This window comes from Diospyros lotus, chromosome 8, assembly GCF_014633365.1.
Source record: "Diospyros lotus cultivar Yz01 chromosome 8, ASM1463336v1, whole genome shotgun sequence".
NCBI classification, from domain to species: domain Eukaryota; kingdom Viridiplantae; phylum Streptophyta; class Magnoliopsida; order Ericales; family Ebenaceae; genus Diospyros; species Diospyros lotus.
This window is the reverse complement of record NC_068345.1, coordinates 37,791,774-37,811,126: the sequence shown is the minus strand read 5'-3', so window position 1 is coordinate 37,811,126 and position 19,353 is coordinate 37,791,774. Positions and strand designations below refer to the sequence as shown.

The window sequence follows — 19,353 nt, the reverse complement described above, 5'->3', positions numbered from 1 at the left end:
ATTACAATTCATACTCCCTTTTGATTTCAAAAACTACCATAATATATATCAATATAAATTCGAAAATTATTTAATATTAAAATTAACTTAAACGCACATTAGTTTTTGTTATTAGAATTTGACAAAAAAAATTTAAAACAGGCTAATTTTTTTTAAAAAAAATCAATTTTTAATGATTGGAATAAAAATAATTAAAGTCATTGACTAATTTATTAGGGACTACAAATTGTAAGGGCTATAATTTACCTCATTTCAGAAATAATTTTTTTATTACATGTCAAAATATATATGTATTAAATTTCTCTAGTCAAGAATACTAATTCCAAATTGTAGGTTTAGCCCATGTTTGTGAAATAATTTTGTAAATGAAATAATTTCTCGTGAATGGGGTCCCACGCACACAACACTCAAACAGCATAACTTTAAATCTAAAAATTTATATAAAAAAAATAGATATTATCTATAAGAATTTTAATTTTAATAGATTTTAAAATGTCAATATAGACATTATTTTCAAGAATTCTAATTTTAAGATATTTAAAATTACTCTATGTTCCTTTATAAATGAACAGACTCTTATTCTTATAAAAGATATATTTTTTTATATTAATTTCAATACAATATTCGAGTCTTTAGAATTTGACTTAAAACATTAAAATATCTGCGCGAAACTTTCTCACTCCCTCTAATCATTTTATTTCCTGTAAACTCGAAGTAGTTTGACAATGATGTTTTCAGACAATATATCTATTATTGTGTTCGAGTGACAACAATAATATTATAATTTTATAGAAATGAATTGGTCAATTAGTGAAGCTAGTTGGAAAAATGGAAGTATAACCACTCTGCAACCTAATGAAATTAATGTTACTTACCCACAAAAATGAAATTAATGTTATAGCTAAGGGACTTGGTCATGGGGGAGCATGGATCCATCTTCATTGTACCATTGTTGGCTTCTTACCTTCCCATCATAAATGCAAAAATACCCTCATACACAAAAATAAAATTTTATATTAACTCTAATAATAACATTTCAAAATAAAAGAAATACACATCATCAGTTCTGATCATTTCATTTGAAAGGAAAACATTCATAATTAACCTCCAAACGTCGCCTTACAGTTACACTATTGAATGTTATAATTGTTTGGATAAAAGTTTAATTTGTCCTCTAAATTTTTAATAAATTATTATTAATTTAGTTACTAAACTTTCTTTTGACTTAAATGCACGAATTTTTAGGACTAATGGACTGCTGGTCACCATTAGTCATTGGTTGAAATTGAACTCATTTATAAAGTATAGAGATATATTTGAGTTAAAAAAAAATTATAAGTACGCCCTTAAATTTTTGTTTTTAGTCATTAATCATAGGATTAAAGTGAACCAATTTATAAAATATAAAGATATATTCAAATCAAATAGTAATTGAAAGATTAAACTTATAAATCATATAAAATTCAAGAGTCGAATTAAACTTTTATTCTAATTATTTTCTTTGTCGTTGAAATTCAATCGTCTATATTATAAAAAATAAATTTATACATATTTGAAAAATATTTTTATACACCAAAAGTATGAATCCATACATCTAATAACCAAGATATAATATCCTAATTTAGTTAAATGACACAAATAAAGTAATTTTTTTAATTAAATAAAAAAATCTTAAATAATACAACACGTGGGATATAATCGATGTATTCTAGGTTTTTTTTCGTATATTTTTATGTAAATTCATACTTGCTCGCATCTAGCTGACATCATCCACTAAGGTGTTGACCTCATTTATCTTATTTAAAAAAAAAAAGAAAAAAAAGGACACATTATTTGTCGAGACGTGATTTTCTTTGGGAAATGGTTGACCATCTACATGAATGCATTTAATGGCTCGTAGTCACCAAATCCCATGGAAAAAGTGTACCAATGTACGTATATTTATGATACATAAATGAAAATTTTGTATGAAATACAATATCACACATTTTGATAATATTATTTAGACATATACGTGAGAAAAATATAAATATATAAAAGTTTCTATGAATAAAATATTCATTCATTTATATACCATTTAGTAAGTGTTGGAAATATGTGTTATAAGTTTTACTCATATCCTTCAAATATGGATTTTTTTAAAATTTATTTCAATTTAAAATAGATAATTAAGAATTATTTTAACAAATATCTAAATAAAATGTATTCATTAATCTATTGTCATACCTAGCTAAAAGGACTAACATTACTGGAAGGCTTTAGCAGTGAATGAGGTGTGGCCCAAAGGGCAGAAACAGGGCTTTCAACACCTCCTGTGCGCTGTGCCATTCCATGCCAACCACCGCTATGCCCTTACATTCAACGCTCCCAATGCCCGTACTGCGACAGCTACACTGCACGTCTGCGAAGCCTAAAAGGAAAGGAAGCAGAAGACTCTTTATCCAATAATATTAATGTCACAATCGTGTATTATTTTTAATAGTTATTAAATAAAATTTTCATCCTTATAATTGTAAAAATAAGGTTAAAATTGCTTTGTTTGAAAGGTCCTCCGTGGTCTCCTTATGTGGTTAATTAAATATTTTGGAAATTGGTGTGCCCAAAGAGTTTAGGTGTTTAGAAATTGTTATACGTATATTGAGTGAATTATTTGATATGACATTTATGATGATGGGGCAATACATTGCGGCTAGTACAGTGGAAGATTCAGATTGGCCCTGGAAAGAGTTTAATTACACTCTGAACTCTGAACAGAAGAGCATGGGCTTGGCCGACGCCTGAGGTCATGGCCTATGCAATCTCCTCGTCATCAAATTTTGGAGGGAAACTATACCTTTTATACTTTTTAGGTAGCATATGTTAATTAAGATATAAAGTAAAAAAAAAATATATAAAAAATATTTTAAATAAAAGTATTTTTTTATTATATTTATTATTTTTTTATTAAAAAATCATATAATTTTTTATCTTGAATAAGATAGCAAATGGTATTATCTTGAATGACTTGTATGATTGAATTTTTTTAAAAGATAATTTGGATAATAAATGTACTAATTTTCACTAATTTAGAATTGTAAAGGCAGCATTTTCTGTCTATTGTCACTCAATATTTTTTAGATATGAGCAAAAAAAATTAAAATATTATCACCAAATTGTCAGATCACAATTTATCATATAAGATGAGTTATTTTAAATTATACAAAAAAACTAAACCAACTGTAACAAACATGCTAGAATATTAGTAGAGACGGACATGCGCCACATGGATTGTCATACACAAACTCATATTTCTAGGGTGTGAGAGTCAAATATCCAATATTTCAAAATATATTGATCCATTTGTACACATTTATGTAGTATTTCTAATATGGTTTTTGTTTTATTTTTTTTAATTTTTTTATATTTCAGGTTTCGAGTTTCGCCCAACTAACCCTGGAAACGGGTGACTTTCTCCCTCAATTTGCCCATCAGATAAACCCAGATACAATCATAGCCTATATATATATAAAGCATGATATTCAATTCACATCTCGTACAAATGTCAAATGTCATCGTAAGGATTTAATCCTCATACTCTATTTTGGTTTTATTTTAAACTTTACAATTGTTGACATATGTTGGAACTTGAATTTGTTGGATTTTCTTAAATTATTAAGTCATAATTTGAGTGGTTTCGCAGATAAATGAATTGGTTATGGTTTGTGGTTTTGAAAGGTAACAAAATTGTTATTAAGGGTTGATTTTGTTTGAAAAATAAATTTTAAACTAATAAATCGATCATTATAGACCCTTATTTTTTTTTTTATTTCGACTAGAAAGAAAGGGTATATCCACCACATATTACAAGAACTGTGACAAAAATAATTTCTCAATTATGAATTACTATCTCAGTTTTTATTTTTTATTAAGTAAATGTAAAAATCACATTATTTTATTTATATTTTCTGCGTAAAAATTTAAACTCTAATGTTCAAGCCTCTATGGGCTATGGGCCTGGTAAAAGGTATGTGGTCTTATAGCCAGCCCATCAAAAAAATTGTAACTGGGATATTGTCCCGGTTAAAGGTTAGTGGGCTACGGCCTACTAATATATTATATAATAGTAATAGTAATATATAATAAATTAGGATTTGAATACCAAAAAAATGGAGTATGCGGTACTAAAAAGGGAGGGTGCGATACTAGGATTGTGAGATACCCCTATAATACTAAAAAGTAGGCCTTCTAATATTAGAAATTAGAAATTTTCACAATTCTATAATATTGATGTTGTAGTACAAAAAAAAAAAAAAAAAAGGATACAATACTAGAAATTGAGGATGTCTCTGTGATATTAAAGCAAAATATACACTACAAAAAATTAACATTTTAGCGATAAAAAAATCTATCTCTAAATTATTAAAATTCGTCGCTAAATTTTTTAGTGACAGATTTATTGATGGGTATCTTTTCGTCGTTAAAAATGGCGTCCCTAAAATTTAGCGACGAATTTTTTTAACAACAAGTATAACTCCGTCGCTAATTCAACGATGGGTCAAAATCCCTTATCTGAATTCAATGACAAAAAACAATTTCGTAAGCTAAATTTAGCGCATGCCTGCAAAATCAATGCATGCTAGCCCCAGCACACGCCCACCCTCCCCTCATATGCCCATCGCATGGCCTTGCCTCTACTTGTCACGTGACAATACTAGGATAATAATCTCAATAATAATCCCAAGCAATGCACCTTGGAATCAAACTTCCAATCTCCAAAAACCAAGCACCCATGTGCATATGCGCAAGCCAGTCGATCGGGAAGTCTCCTTAATTATTAATATGTATAAATTATATTTATAATATATTTTTTCAAACTTTTCAGAATTATATTTACACTCCAAAATTTCTCAAACTTATTTAATAAATATTAATTTAATAGTGGGAAATGAATATTAATTTTAATTTTAATATTTATTAATTTTATTTTATTATTAATTCAAATAGAAATTTATAAATTATTATATTAGCAATAAAAAATTCTATTCTTATTTTGATTTTAATTTGTAATTTCATATTTTATTAATTTTGTAACTTAACGATAAAATTTTTCATCATTAATTTTGAATTTAATTAGAATTTTATAAATTATATATTTAATTATGAAAAATTTTGTTATCAAAATTAAATTAAAAAGAAAATTTAAATAAAAAATTTAAAACTTTAGCGGCAAATTTATTCTGTCGCTAAATATTAAATTTTTAATTTAATTTTTTTTCTTTTTAGTGACGAATTTGTGCTATCAATAAAATTTTAAATTTTAATTTTTTTTATTTTTTAATGACGGATTTTTGTTCCGTGGTTAAAGTTTAAATTTTTAATTTAATTTTTTCTTTTTTAGCGATGAATTTGTTCCATCGCTAAAGTTTTAAATTTTAATTTATTTTTTTTCCTTTTAGCAATGAATTTGTTCGGTCACTAAATTTTAAATTTTTACAATTTCAGCATGTTTTTGAATATTTTACTGAAAGAACACCCCGGTCTCACTTTGAGCACCGCGAGACTACAATTCTGTGGAATTACAAATATGCCGGTATGTGATCCTAGATGAGACCCTTATTTAATCTAGTCTTTTAAACTTTGCCATTATCTTGTCTTTTCTATTCACAAAATCATGTGACTGTAATTACAGATATTGAGTTTGGCAGACTTCAAGCAAGGGACATGCTGCAGCATCTATGGACTGGCCCAATCTCAAATGCATCAGTTGATCGATGTTTTCCAAGGTGCACAGTCTGTTGAGGTCCGAGCAGCTGGTGTCACAAAGGTTTCTGTTTTAGTCGACCCTGACGACTTATTTTCCTCTTGTTTGATTTATTAGAATGCATTTACAACTTTTCTATTTGTCTTCGCATAGGGTGCTGCAGTTGATCGTATTTTAGGTGAAATAGTGCATCACAAAGACATCAGGGCACCAATCGACTATGTTTTATGCATCGGTCATTTTCTGTCAAAGGTAATCACATACAGCTGCTAAAGAAGCTCTATGATAACTAAAAGTACTATTAAACATTTGTGTTATAGATTAATATTTTTGACAATTATTATTTAGAAGGCACCCTTTGTCAGGGTAACATAGACCAAGCGGGGATGGGACAAAGAAGAAAATAAAGGTCTTTTCTTTGCCATCTTTCATCTGAAAATGAAAAAGAATGGCCTTGGTGTCACAAGTTCAAATCATGGAACCTGTAGTAAGGATGGCAGTGTTATTAATATGATGAGCCAAATATTCTGGGCAATAGGAAATATGGCAAGCATTTGTCTGCAAATTTTAGTGCTTAAATTGATGGTCAACACTCATATTTCATTGTGTTTTGAAGGGGCCTTTTGGTGAATGGCATTTTCAGGAAGTATAGCATTGTTCACCAGATACTTGTTTATTACTCTGAGCCTCAAATTTATATCATGTATCGAGTAGAAAATGATCGAAAATGGCTATTATGTCAAGAATAGGTAGTATAGAAAACATAGCAAAGTGCTTCATTTCCATGGTTATTGAAACTAGTTTTATATGTCGCACACCCACAAGCTGTTCGTAGTTTCTGTAGTTGTATCAAGATTCTCACAATCTATCTGAACTGTTAAAGAAGTTGTGATTCACATATGGTTTCTAATCCATATTAAAAGACCATTAAAGGCATCAAAATCGGAATTGGTAAAACGGAAGCAAATATAGCAGAGCACATATCCCTCTGAGATTGAATAGGAAAGATGGGATTTCCCTGGTCATTCTGACTCCTTAACTTTTTCTTTTATTTATTTTTGAATATAGATTTCTCTGGTAAGTCATTCTCTCAAATAGCTTGGTTCTGGCACCAATGCCCTGTTATTCATGGTCATTTTGGTTCTGCAAGATTATTTCAGTTAGGTGCTTCATCATGCTAATGTTTTCTGAAACAGAGCTCTTTTTACAATGTCTTGGTTAAGTTTCTGTTCTTTTGATCGATACTTCAGGATAAAGACATCTATACAGTTTTTGAGCCAGAGCCCTCTTATGCATCGCCAACCTTAGCAAGAGCCAGAACCGTCAATTCTATCAAGATATCTAAGCCAAAGCTTTCAACTGGGAAACGTTGGAACAAGGCTACTCAGGCTAAGTCCCAATAGCCATTGTCGACCTTAGAGAGGAGAATAAGCAATCATGGTAATTGGAAGGCTAAACTACAAGAGAGAATGTCAGTTCATGAAGGTTTAGTAGTATTTGATCTCAATGCTGACCACTACTTCTGTTGTGTTGTTGGGCGAAATCGATCAAATGCTCGATGTTCTTTCTTGCAAAAGGATGGTCAGAGGCTAGCTTGCAACGGCAAGGACAGGCCTCGGCAATCGGTTCGTCGAGGGGCAGTTGGCATTTGCAAGCACTCCGACACTTTAGTGAGTAAGGGAGTAAAAAGTGACAGAGTATCAGTAAGTGAGGGAGAAGAACATACCTTAACTCTGAGGAGAGCGGGTTCATATAGAAGGAGAAGAGGTATTCCTGCATGCATGAGTCGTGTGTTTGCAGAGTGATGAGACTGAGTATTCGACACCGATAGAGGTTCCTAGACGGTAACATGGCATCGATAGGGCCCTCACTAATGTGGATGAGATCTACAATAAATGAGAATGGGATCTTGAGTGGGCGTGTGAGTTCCAAGCATACGATTGCAATGATGCTACTGTAGACTAGCATTGGGTCAGGATTAGGCCATGAGAGATGGGCCGAGATTAGGCTGGGATCAAGTCGAGGTTGGACCATAAGAGATGGGTCGAGATTAGGCCGGGACGGTTCATAGCCCCCTAGGTCAGATGCTCGAGAAGTGAGCATTCGAGCTAGAGGAGGGGAAGTCTAGGCGAGTTTTGCTGTATATGCCAATTTTTGAGAGCCAAATTGTCGTTAGGACCTGATCAAGATAGATGGCTGAGTTGTTGCACGGTCTCGCGTGGACAGATGTTGGTTCTAAGGACACCTCAAGCCAACTTGGCCTCTATGGTGAAGCAATTCTCTTCATGCTTTGGTTCATGGTGCACGTGGTTTCGAGATTTGAGGCATTATGTTAGGGAGGTAGGGTGTTATAGACAAGTAACTGATAGCTCTTTAAATGAGTGACAAGTGGCGGTTTCATAGCGGTATATTTGTGACAGATGGCTTTCGACTGCCATATATGCCGCTTGGTGACCTTTATAAAGGTTCCCTTCAGTCTAGGATTTTCTTTTCCTTACTTTTTCCTGTCTTCGTATCCCTGTGCTTTCGCTTGGTTGTTGCTTACTCGTTGGGCGTCTCGCACGATGCTTATTAATATACGTCTCTTTCGTGCATGCATTTTCCTCGCATTCATTTTTGAACTATTCGCTTGTCTTGCCTCCTCTTGCTTGCGAGTAATCTTCTCGACTGGTTGGGCGTTGCGCTAGTCTACTCGTCGATGGCTGTCTCGACCTCGAACTCCACTTGCGCGTATGACTGGGTAAGCAAGGAGGTTGCTCGTATTACGTTAAAAATTTATACTGATTTGTCTTTAAAGGTGGTAAGGAAGAAGTTCGCCTCCTAGACTGAGGATGGAGAGGAGAACTTTGTCTGTCGTCCCCGTGGGGGAGAGGAACAAGTTTGTCACTCGATCTTAGAGTCCGAGTCTGTTTACATGTACGAGGTACTTTTTTCAAAACTACATCTTCGGCTCCTCTGACCGAGTTTCAGAGCTCAATTTTACAAGCGATGAATGTTGCTTCGACACAACTTCATCCAAATGGTTGGGACTTCATGAGTGGTTTTGAGGTGCTGGTCGAGTTTCTTGGTTGTAGACCTAATACGGTGGGTTTTTTTTCACAATTATCATTGGAAGGGGGTCAGCTGGGGTAGTTGGATTTCCCTAACCGAACGCACGAGGAAGTCGTTGCTGAAGGCCTTCACTCCTCCCTTAAGCATTTTAAGGACAGCTTTTTTAAGGTGGCCTCGGTAGAGAAAGAACTCAATTTTTTCTTAGATGAGTATGGCCATCTGAAGTTTCCCTTATGTTGGTAGTCGGAATTGAGCCCTCCTATGGAGGCAGAGTATGAGAGCTTAGGTCCAGAGGGCCAAGCCCTAGCGGATGCCTTTACGTTTTCCCACCAGCTTGAGTCTGCGAAGCTCGTAGAGTTCGAGGCGGATCCCCAGGCTTTATCCGAATACATGGGTACGTTGTTGCTACGTGTCTTTGTTTGGTTTTTGCTAACCATGGTTCTTATTGGGGCTTCATATTTCAGGGCAAATGGTGCCAAAGTTGACGGCGGAGGAGATGGCGAGGCATGTGGAAGAGAAAAGTGCTAGGGCGCCCTCCGAGGCGATTGTAAGCAAAGGGAAGCCACTACTGTGAAGTCAAAAGGTCATATTCTCGCTCGAACAATTTTTGTGGCTGCCACTGGTACTCTCTCCCTACTAGTGGTCGAAGAGTCTTCTTTTTAGCAGAAGAGGCGTCAGGTGGCTAACGAACCTGGGCCTTCAAGTTTGAGTCAAGCTCCTGATGTGTTGGGCTCCTTGAGCTCTGGGTTTGCTACCGATGTTGTTGGTCCCTCGGGCTTAAATCAGATTGTTGATGCTTCGAACCCCTCGGGCTAATGGTGAGCCAATGCCCTCTCGATTGATGCGTGGTCTGAGGCCGAACTTGTGGGGTTGTGATGATGCCGAGGTTAATCCCCAAAGCCTCTAGAGCCATGCCACCGGCCAGGGAAGTTTGTCGCGGATCATCTCTTCCTAGATGTTGATTAGAAGAGGCTTGCCGCCCTGGGAGAGGAGGGGGTTGTATCGATGGGTAGATTTGCTACAATTGCGCGCTGATAGTACCACCCATTTGTTGTTGATGGAGTCGAAGTTGCAAAAGACTGAGGCCGAGAAGGTCAAAGTTTAGTTGGGGGTGGAGAGGCAACGGGCTGATAAGGCTTGGGAAATCGTAAAGGAGTGGGTCGAGGCACAATTGAGGGTCGAGTCGGGCGGCCTTTATAACCAGGTTGCGTCGACAGAGGTAGAGGCTGGGAAGGCAGAGTCCGGTCTTCTGAGAGTGATTGATCAAAGAAATGTGGCTCGACAGAGATCGAGTGAACTGGCAAAAATAATTGAGGCGTTAAAGGTCGAACAAGATGCCACTTGTCATGAAGCTGCCTGCTTGGAAGCCGTGCTCAAGCGTGCAAAGAAGGAAGCCCTTAGGCAATATCTTGAAAGCTTCCATGCAGCGCTGGCGCAAGTTTGGTTATTCTATCTTGAGACTAATCTTACCGTGGCCCTTCCAAGGAGGTCGTGGATGGCCTCCCGTGCGGGGGGTTAGCCAGGAGAAATCACCGAGCAACTTGGTGAAGTTTCTATTTCTACCCAGCCAGATCAACCTATCATCGATCCCTAGAGTGGCTCTTGCTTCTTTTGCTTTTAGTGTTATGTAAATGGTCGAGCATCGTAACCCCATTATTTAATAAAATAAGAATTTTTGGACATGGTCTGGCTTTTGTATTTCTTTTTTTTTTTTGTCTTGCTTTCCTTGCTGTTGATTCATCAAAATTGGGATAGATCGAGGAGCCCGGCACATCTTGTGTAACGCCCCGTTTTCCCAAGTGAGCATTACCTCGAGATTTCGGGAATATTTTTTTTTAATATTATATACAACATAAGTCTCTCGATATACATACTCTTATCATAATCGTTTTTCGACAATCCCGATCGTACCTTCTTAGCATATCAAAATTTAAGAATTAATAGACTAAGACAAGTAATATCAATCACATCAACGGAAGCAAGATTGAAACCTCAATAATATTTAACCGACAATTCCCTTAACTGACAATTCCTTTTACAATAACCAAATCGATGTTTCACATGAAAATATCAAAATATTACATAACCTCTGAATATCGTAATCATGGACAAAAACCTACGAAAACTAAACATAGCCGCTACATCTCGATGATATTCTTTCCCTTGGCGCCACTGCATTCACCTGGAACATTTGAATATTCCAGGGACATAGTCCAAATTAGATGCTGAATCATCTAAGTGAGAGTTCAAAAATATTTTCATGCAGATATGCAAAATCATATGCATAAAACCGATAAATCCTGACATGCCCAGCCTAAGAAAATCCCACACAGCATTTAGCCCTAACCGGGGAAAATGTAATCTCTCTAAAGGCAACACGACCACACCGATCCATTGGTAAACCAATCCTGCTTAAGAGAGACAACCTCAACATATGAACTCGGGAATCACCCCATTGTCATTGTTAGGCTTTATGCTCCTACTCAAAAGCATTTCAAAACCCAACGCAACCCTGGCCCCAAGAGTGTCACATCAGCACTATCCTCGGAATCGACGTCACCTCGGCATTAATGCTATTGCTCAAAAGAACTTGGGGTGGTGTCCACTCGCAGCCCCGCCACTTGAGCCAACAACCGGGGTGGTGTCCACTCTCAGCCCCGCCACTTGGGTCCCGTAGGGTGAAGTCCGTCTCAGCCTCGTCCCAAATGGGTTACCTAGCATTAATCCTAGGTACGCATCCCGAGTGCTGTCATTCTGGGCTACGTCACAGGTTACCAACCCACGTCCTACATGGATGACACAAAACAAGCCAATGTCGAAAATCATAACATGCATAGCTTAAAATCAACATTTCGATGTATGAAATTTACTGTACGAAATTTAATGCATGTGTAAATAACCGCCGTTTGGACAATCCATCACAATAAACCAAGCCACAGGGATGAACACTCACAGTAAACCATTCACATGTCACTTAAAGTCTTTTCGGGTAGAACCACTCACCTTTAGACGAAATTTCAAATTGACAAGCGCGGTTTACCTCGATTTGCGTGCCCTCTTCTCACTTTGCATGAGTCACTTCACCTCAAGCCACAAGGTACCCTAATCACCCAATAATATAATTTTCTCCTTAATTTTCTTATTTTCTCATATTTTTCTTCTCTAATAATTCAAAATAAATATCTATACAACTATTTTCTCAAATATTTTTACATAATAATTCGTAAAATAATTTTCTAAGAATTTTGGAAAAAAAAATCAGAAATTACCTATATGGCACGCGCCTCCACGCGCGGGCGAGTGGGCTGGAAGTAAAGACTGGCGCATGGCAGTCACACGCCACTGTTTTCAACCTCGAGCCGGTAGCCGGGGGTTGCTCTGATGGCCACAAAACCGGTACCGTCTGAAAGCCCTTGAAGAATCGATCCTAGACCCACCGGTTTCAGGCCGAAAGGACACTGGCAAGGCCTCTAAATGGCTGGTTACAGGTCGGCGGTGGCGGTCCGCTTCTAACCCTCGGCCGAACTCGAACAACCCTCAAAAGCTCACCAAAATGCTTCAAAACACTCCCAAAACGATCCTTGATGCCTAGAGACCAAAAGCCCTCTATCAAAGCTCCCAAAATCATCCAAAATCGAGGTCGATTTGTGCTTCAAATTCGGCCGAAAGCCCTCAGTATTTATAGGCAAAAACGACCCCACACGTGGCCGATCTCTGGCCAAAACTTCTTCCCCACGCCTCCTAGACCACCCTAGGCCACTCCCTGACGACCCTAGGCTGCCAAATGGCCGGATTTTCTGGCCAAATCCACGGCCAAATCGGCCATGCATGTGCAACTTTCTAAAAATTGCAGTTTAGCCTCTTAGAATTTCTCTTTTGCATTTTGGCCCTTATCCTCAAGTCCCTGATCTTTCTAGCACCATCACTAAGACCCTTAAGATTAGTACTTCTCATTTCTCCCTTGAAACTTTCAAAAAATTACCGTTTTGACCTCCCTCGGGCATTTTTAAAAAATTACACTTAGGCCCGATTGATTGATTTGACCTCAAATCCATTCGATCCAACCTGAAATCACTTAAGGGTTGTTCTATACATCGAATACTAGTCCTTGACACTCTCTGTTGACTTTTTGGACATCGTTTATAAAAATTCGATAATACGACCTAACTAGCAGCTGTATTTTTGCTATACCGAAAACTGTTCTCGATCTCATTTCTTTCATCACCAAAAATCATAATTTATTCTACTCGATGATACTATACCATTTTTTTCTTAATTATCTAGGGTCTGAGGTACTCCCTCAGACTAATTTGGTCGTCCAAAGCTGTGTTAGTGTGTCCTATAGTCTTATTTTTTCTACAATTCCATTTATGCCCTTTATCAAATATCATCTTTATCCTCAAATTATTCCCAGGTGTTACATCTTGGGCTAAGCGAAAAAAAAGTGCCTTGAGGTGAGTTATCATTGCACGGGGCAATGATAAGGCATAATTGTCTAGGAAAAGAACTCCCGTGTTGTTTTCCTAAAAAAATACTCAACCGAGTTATATTGTGTAATGCTTGACGTGAAGAATGTACCATCAGGTGACCTTTATTGTTTGGGAGAACTTTAATTTCCTTTGAGAAAACTTATTCTCCTCGGAAAATGGTACTCGGAAAATGGTACTTCTTCTGGGAGAACTTCACCTTGAGAATAGACTACAACAAATGAGGAAAAAAAAAAAAACTTGCCATATATAAAAAAATGACAGTGGAAATATACAATTGCTAAAGTTTTATAAGCCGAACTGTTTGATTACTCAACATTGCAAAATAGCATATTCACAATCTCAATTACCAAATCGAGGAGAGAAGGGAAAATACTTGCATTTGTAACGGAAGTTATTATCTATCTTTTGTAAGTTTCCTTGATTGGTTTTTAATTTACGCAATACAGGTAGAGAGCATTAATTAATTGCCAGAAAATAAAACTAAAAAAGTTTTATATATATACACCACTATATGCAACCTCAAGTTGCTATAGTTCCTGGCATCAACAATGGACAAAACTGGGATTTTCTTTTTGCAGCTTCTTCCTCTTCTTCTTCGTCTATCCTCTTGCTTGGTTTCAAGCACTAAGCCACAGGTATGCAATTTTCTTCTTGATGCATACTCTCTTTCTTTAGATTTGCGTATTTCATTTGCATTTATACAAATATTATAAACAAAGAATACTAAATTTGATGTTTAAATGTTTTTTTTTATAAGAACCATACAATTAGACTAAAATTGGAATAGAGAAGAGGTTTCGATATGAGGCCAGTTCTTTCACTTTTCCCTTTTTCGTTATTTTCATTTGATAAATCCTTATTCGTTATCACTCTTGTATCTGTTAAACAACAGTTTAGAGATGGTTTAATCATGAAAATCAAGGCTTGTTTCTTAGATTTTTTTATTTTTTTTTATAAAAACATGAAGATTGCAAAAGGGGTTTATTTTCAAATAGAAAATAGAAAATTAAGGGGTTTTTCAGTTACAAATACATTTTTTTGAAATTCCCATCAGAAGATAAAAAATTTAATTTATATATAGCAAGTTTTTGATTTGTGCTTGTAATTAACAGGTGTATATCGCATTGTTTGGGGAGCACAGTGGAGAGAAAACATTCCATGAGATTGAGGAAAGCCATCACTCTTATCTGTTGTCTGTGAAAGAAACTAAGGAAGAAGCCAAGGCCTCTCTTCTTTACAGTTACAAGAACACTATCAATGGCTTTGCTGCAGTGCTCACTCCAGATGAAGCCTCCAAACTCTCTGGTAACTAAAATCTACTAATTAATAATAATAAATAATGGGTTAATTAATTTCCTTTCAAACTCTCTTCTAGATAAGGAATAATTATGAAGAGAAAAAGAGGGTAAATAATATATATTGTGCTAATTATATGAAGAATATATTTATGGTTTAATTCCATCCTGCTGTCAGAACTGGATGAAGTGAAATCTGTGTTCCCTAGCCAACCAGGACGATACTCTCTGCAAACTACAAGATCATGGGAATTTCTTGGTTTAGAAGATGCTGGGAAGGGGCTACTGAACCAAAGGAAGAAAGACGATGAATTGCTGCTGAAAGCAAGATATGGCAGAAATGTCATAGTTGGCCTCTTGGACAGTGGTAATTAATTAATTAATGCGATTATTTACGTATGCAATCCCAAGGAGAAATATATTTGTTTGCTGGTTCTAATTAAATGCATTTAAAACCCATCATTATTTTATTTGTTGAGTACTGTTCACTTCATAAATCTTCTGAATTTTCAAATTTTATTACCATATATATAGGACCCCGATATTACATACCATTATTAGTATCTCAACATCATTATTCATGTATATAAAGTTTCTTATGATGTGTATCCCTACACAATTATGAAATATTTTCTTGGTTCTTTTATAGCATATGTAGATGATAAATTAATGTAGATGAAAATATTGATAAGCAAAGCGTTTGTTAGGGATCTGGCCGGAATCAAAGAGTTTCGAGGATGAAGGAATGGAACCCATTCCAAAATCATGGGAAGGAATCTGCCAAACAGGAGATGCTTTTAACTCTTCACATTGTAACAAGTGAGTATAGACTTACCTTCTTTATCCAGCCCATATATATATATATATGCATAAAAGAAGGGTAGTTTAATATAGAAATACAAAATTTAGTGAAAAAAATTTAACCAAAGTGAGCAGCAAATTTTAGATTCAATGACTTGAAAATAAATAACACCACTAATTAAGTCACTTATTTATATTTTAAAATTATTGTTACCATAAACAAAAGATTTCATATAACATTTTGATATATATAAAATGATGTTATTCTACATCAAAACAAGAATATATCATTCTTTTAATTACCTCATCAAATCATCTTAATCATATGTTTCTGCAAGGAATAAACCACACATTTACATTTTTTAATTGCAGGAAGATAATTGGAGCTCGGTATTACCTTAGAGGCTATGAAACGCATTATGGCCTGCTAAACACTTCGCTAGAATACCGATCTCCTCGCGACAAGGACGGCCATGGAACTCACACATCATCCACCGTTGGCGGCCGGCGTGTTAAGAACGTGGCGGCGCTTGGCGGCTTTGCCCGCGGTACCGCCTCTGGCGGTGCACCACTAGTACATCTAGCCATCTACAAAGCTTGCTGGGTGGTTCCAGCCGACGGCAAACTCAAAGACACCACGTGCTTCGACGAAGACATACTAGCGGCCATGGACGATGCTGTCGGCGACGGCGTTCATGTGCTCAGCATGTCAATTGGGCCAAACGGGCCTATGCCGATTAATGCGGATGTAACTGCGATGGCGTCTTTTTTTGCCACCAAGCGCAACATTGTGGTTGTTTGTTCCGCCGGAAACGATGGGCCGGCCGCTAAGACGGTGGTTAATACAGCACCGTGGATGATCACGGTTGGTGCAAGCAGCGTGGACCGATCGTTTCTGGCACCTCTTTGGCTTGGGAATGGAATGAAAATTGAGGTAATTTTTAGCTTTTTATAGGTCCTTTTAACTGTTGAAGGTTGAATCTTTAGAATAAAAAAAAAAATAAATTTCATATTTTACACCATATAGCTTAAGATTTGATATAAATACGAAAAATAATCTTCATATTTTAAACATCATACAAATCAAATAATTATCCGTGGATAAATTTACAACAGACAAAGTACTCTAATTAAGGTCTTATTATACGAAGATTGGGAGGGTGCATGAAAATTGAAAAATACTAGGATAAACAGACTTTGTGTAGTTGCTTGACATACATTCCTGTTGTTCTTTACAGGGACAAACAATAAGTCCATACAAGCTTAAAAAGAAAATGTACCCACTAGTGTATGCAACACAGGTAGCAAAGCCTGATCGCCTGTCCAATGTTGATGATGCAGGGTAATATCCTTCTTCTTCATCCCTTATGTTTTCAACAAAACATATATGCATATATATATATATATATATTCCAATTATGATTTCAAAACTGTTCTCTAATTCTGAAAACAAAACACATTTGATAATTTCTGTGGAACTTTTTATGAAAAATTGATTTCAATTAGTTTAGTTTTGGGATATAACAAATACAAAATGTGCTTTTACGTTTTCTTTTAGATAAAAGCTACATATAAACCAAAATAAGTGTTTTCAGCTCCCAAAGCAGTGAAAAAATGGAAAATTGAACAAAGAATCAATGTTTTGCAGGCAATGCCTACCTGGATCTCTTTCGCCGGAGAAGACGAAAGGGAAGATAGTGATGTGCTTGAGAGGAAACGGATCCAGAGTCGGAAAAGGCGTCGAGGTGAGAGGAGCCGGTGGTGTTGGCCTCGTCTTGGGTAATAGCCCGTACATCACCGAATTGGCGATCGATGCTCATGTTCTGCCGGCAACTGCAGTGAACTCAGATGCGACCATAAAAATTCTCAAGTATATTAACTCCACCGATAAGCCGATGGCGTACATTGCTCCGGCAAGGACTGTTTTACACAATAAACCGGCACCAGTTGTCGCTGCCTTCTCCGGCAGGGGTCCGAATGTGGTCACCCCAGACCTTCTCAAGGTAATACCATAATAACACCGTGTTGATTAAATCTTTCAACATTAGGGCTCAGAACCCTGTTTCATGCATCTAGGGCTGTGTTTGGCATCATTTTTTTGGGCTAGAAGGAGAGTTTTCAAAAAGTAAAATATTACGCTGACATCTACGAAGTTTTACTAAATTATAGTGTTTACCCTATATTTTGGAATTTACAGTAATCTCTCCTCAAACGAATAATCTTCAAGAAATTCTTATAATTTTATATAACTTTAGGGATATCTCATGCGAGGTAAATTTAATATCCAGGGTAATATTTTGATATGACTTTTCAATAGTAGGGTAATTAGTACAATTTTTAAAAAGTAAAGAGTTCTGTGTATATATATTTATAATTTTATACCACACTGCTTTCATGTTTGTAACTTTTCTTCTTTTGTAGCCTGACATCATTGCCCCAGGACTTAATATATTAGCAGCATGGAGTGAAGAGTCTTCCCCCACAAATCTTATAGATGATCATCGTATAACTAAGTATAACATAATTTCTGGAACCTCTATGTCTTGCCCTCATGTGGCAGCTGCTGCTGCCCTTCTCAGAGCCATCCACCCTTCTTGGAGCAGCGCCGCCATAAGATCTGCACTGATCACCACTGGTAACACATTATTAACATATTTTACCATTCAATATATCAATTAGTTCAGTCGGCCCTACCAGGCATGACTTCTTACTTAAGTATTTGTAGACTCATACATTACCCTCCACACGTTCATCACACAAAAATCGAAGTATTTATACATTCACTTCTCATTCTGTGTATATATCTAGACTCAATATTTAAGTTTTCGCAGCCGGGCTGGAGAACAACATGGGAACGCCGATAACTACAGAATCCGGCGATCGGGCAAGGCCCCTGGATTACGGAGCGGGACACTTCCGGCCGACGAAGGCGGCAGATCCAGGGCTGGTTTACGATGCCTCCATCACCGATTACTTTCTCTTCCTATGCGACAATGGATCTTTCGTTCTAAATCCAGCATTCAAATGCTTTGACACAAGCCCAATGTATAACCTCAACTACCCATCCTTGGCAATCGCCAAGCTCAATGGAACAGTAACCGTGAAGAGAACTGTAACCAATGTTGGCGGTGCGAAGAGTGTGTATTTCTCGAGGGTGAAGACGCCGGCCGGATTCTCCGTGAAGGTGTCGCCGGCTGTTTTGGTCTTCCGGCGTGTCGGCGAGAAGAAGAGCTTCAGTATAACGGTTAAACCGGAGAAAGATAAAGCGGGAACAACTGGGGAAGATGTGTTTAGATCTGGGTGGTTCATTTGGAGTGATGGAATTCATATTGTTCGGAGTCCCATGGCCGTGTCATTGGCATAGCCTGTGTTGTCCTCGGTTACTAATAAATTGCTTCTCTTGCTTTCTGTTTAATTGGTAGTACTTGGGGGATTAACAATTAATGAAATTTCAAACCTAAAGTAACTAATATCTTGATGATTGTTTAGTTACTGGTAGATCAACAAAAATTATTGATAATCCTCTGAGAACTATATAACATATACAATTATTAGTGGTTGAATTGGTTTAGGTTTCATAGAGACCAAAATCTGAATTAAACCAAATCAAACCAAACCAAATAAATAAACGACCAAATCACACCATTAAATACATGTCCAAATATATAAGGCATCAATTAAATAATAAGAACTAAAATGAAATTACTCAAAAAAAAAAGAAAAGAAAAAACCAAATTTGTGATACTTGTAAGCTTCCCACGTCTAGCTTCCTGAGGAAACCAAGTTGATTTTTACCCTTTTTTTTTCTTACTTTATTTTATGGGTCTCAGCCACAATAAAAATTTATGTATAAGTTAACTTTTAACAAATATTTAAATTTTGGTTATAGAGGAGAAATCCTTGGTTAGAACCCACCCCCTCAACTTTGATTATGCACGTTTACTCTCGATGGTAATGAAAGCAACTAAGAAAACTA

General features: G+C 36.3%; 1 protein-coding gene across 1 annotated transcript; it reads left to right on the top strand.

Moving 5' to 3' along the window:
* Window positions 1–8,728: 8,728 nt before the first annotated feature.
* LOC127808641 (subtilisin-like protease SBT5.6) lies at window positions 8,729–18,785 on the top strand. The gene is made up of 13 exons (XM_052347213.1): window positions 8,729–8,824; window positions 9,035–9,185; window positions 9,256–9,338; window positions 9,945–10,229; window positions 13,860–13,916; window positions 14,394–14,586; window positions 14,755–14,943; window positions 15,284–15,395; window positions 15,750–16,311; window positions 16,616–16,719; window positions 17,026–17,380; window positions 17,799–18,012; window positions 18,209–18,785. The coding sequence occupies exons 1-13, from the start codon at window positions 8,729–8,731 to the stop codon at window positions 18,739–18,741; spliced, it is 2,934 nt and encodes a 977-aa protein (XP_052203173.1). The 3' UTR covers window positions 18,742–18,785.
* The last annotated feature ends 568 nt before the right edge of the window (window positions 18,786–19,353 follow it).

Coding starts and splice junctions, on each gene's coding strand:
- LOC127808641 (XM_052347213.1), top strand. CDS start 8,729: ATGAATGTTGCTTCGACACAACTTCATCCAAATGGTTGGGACTTCATG. Junction 15,396..15,749: donor AACTCTTCACATTGTAACAA/GTGAGTATAGAC, acceptor TTTTAATTGCAG/GAAGATAATTGGAGCTCGGT. Junction 17,381..17,798: donor TCACCCCAGACCTTCTCAAG/GTAATACCATAA, acceptor CTTCTTTTGTAG/CCTGACATCATTGCCCCAGG.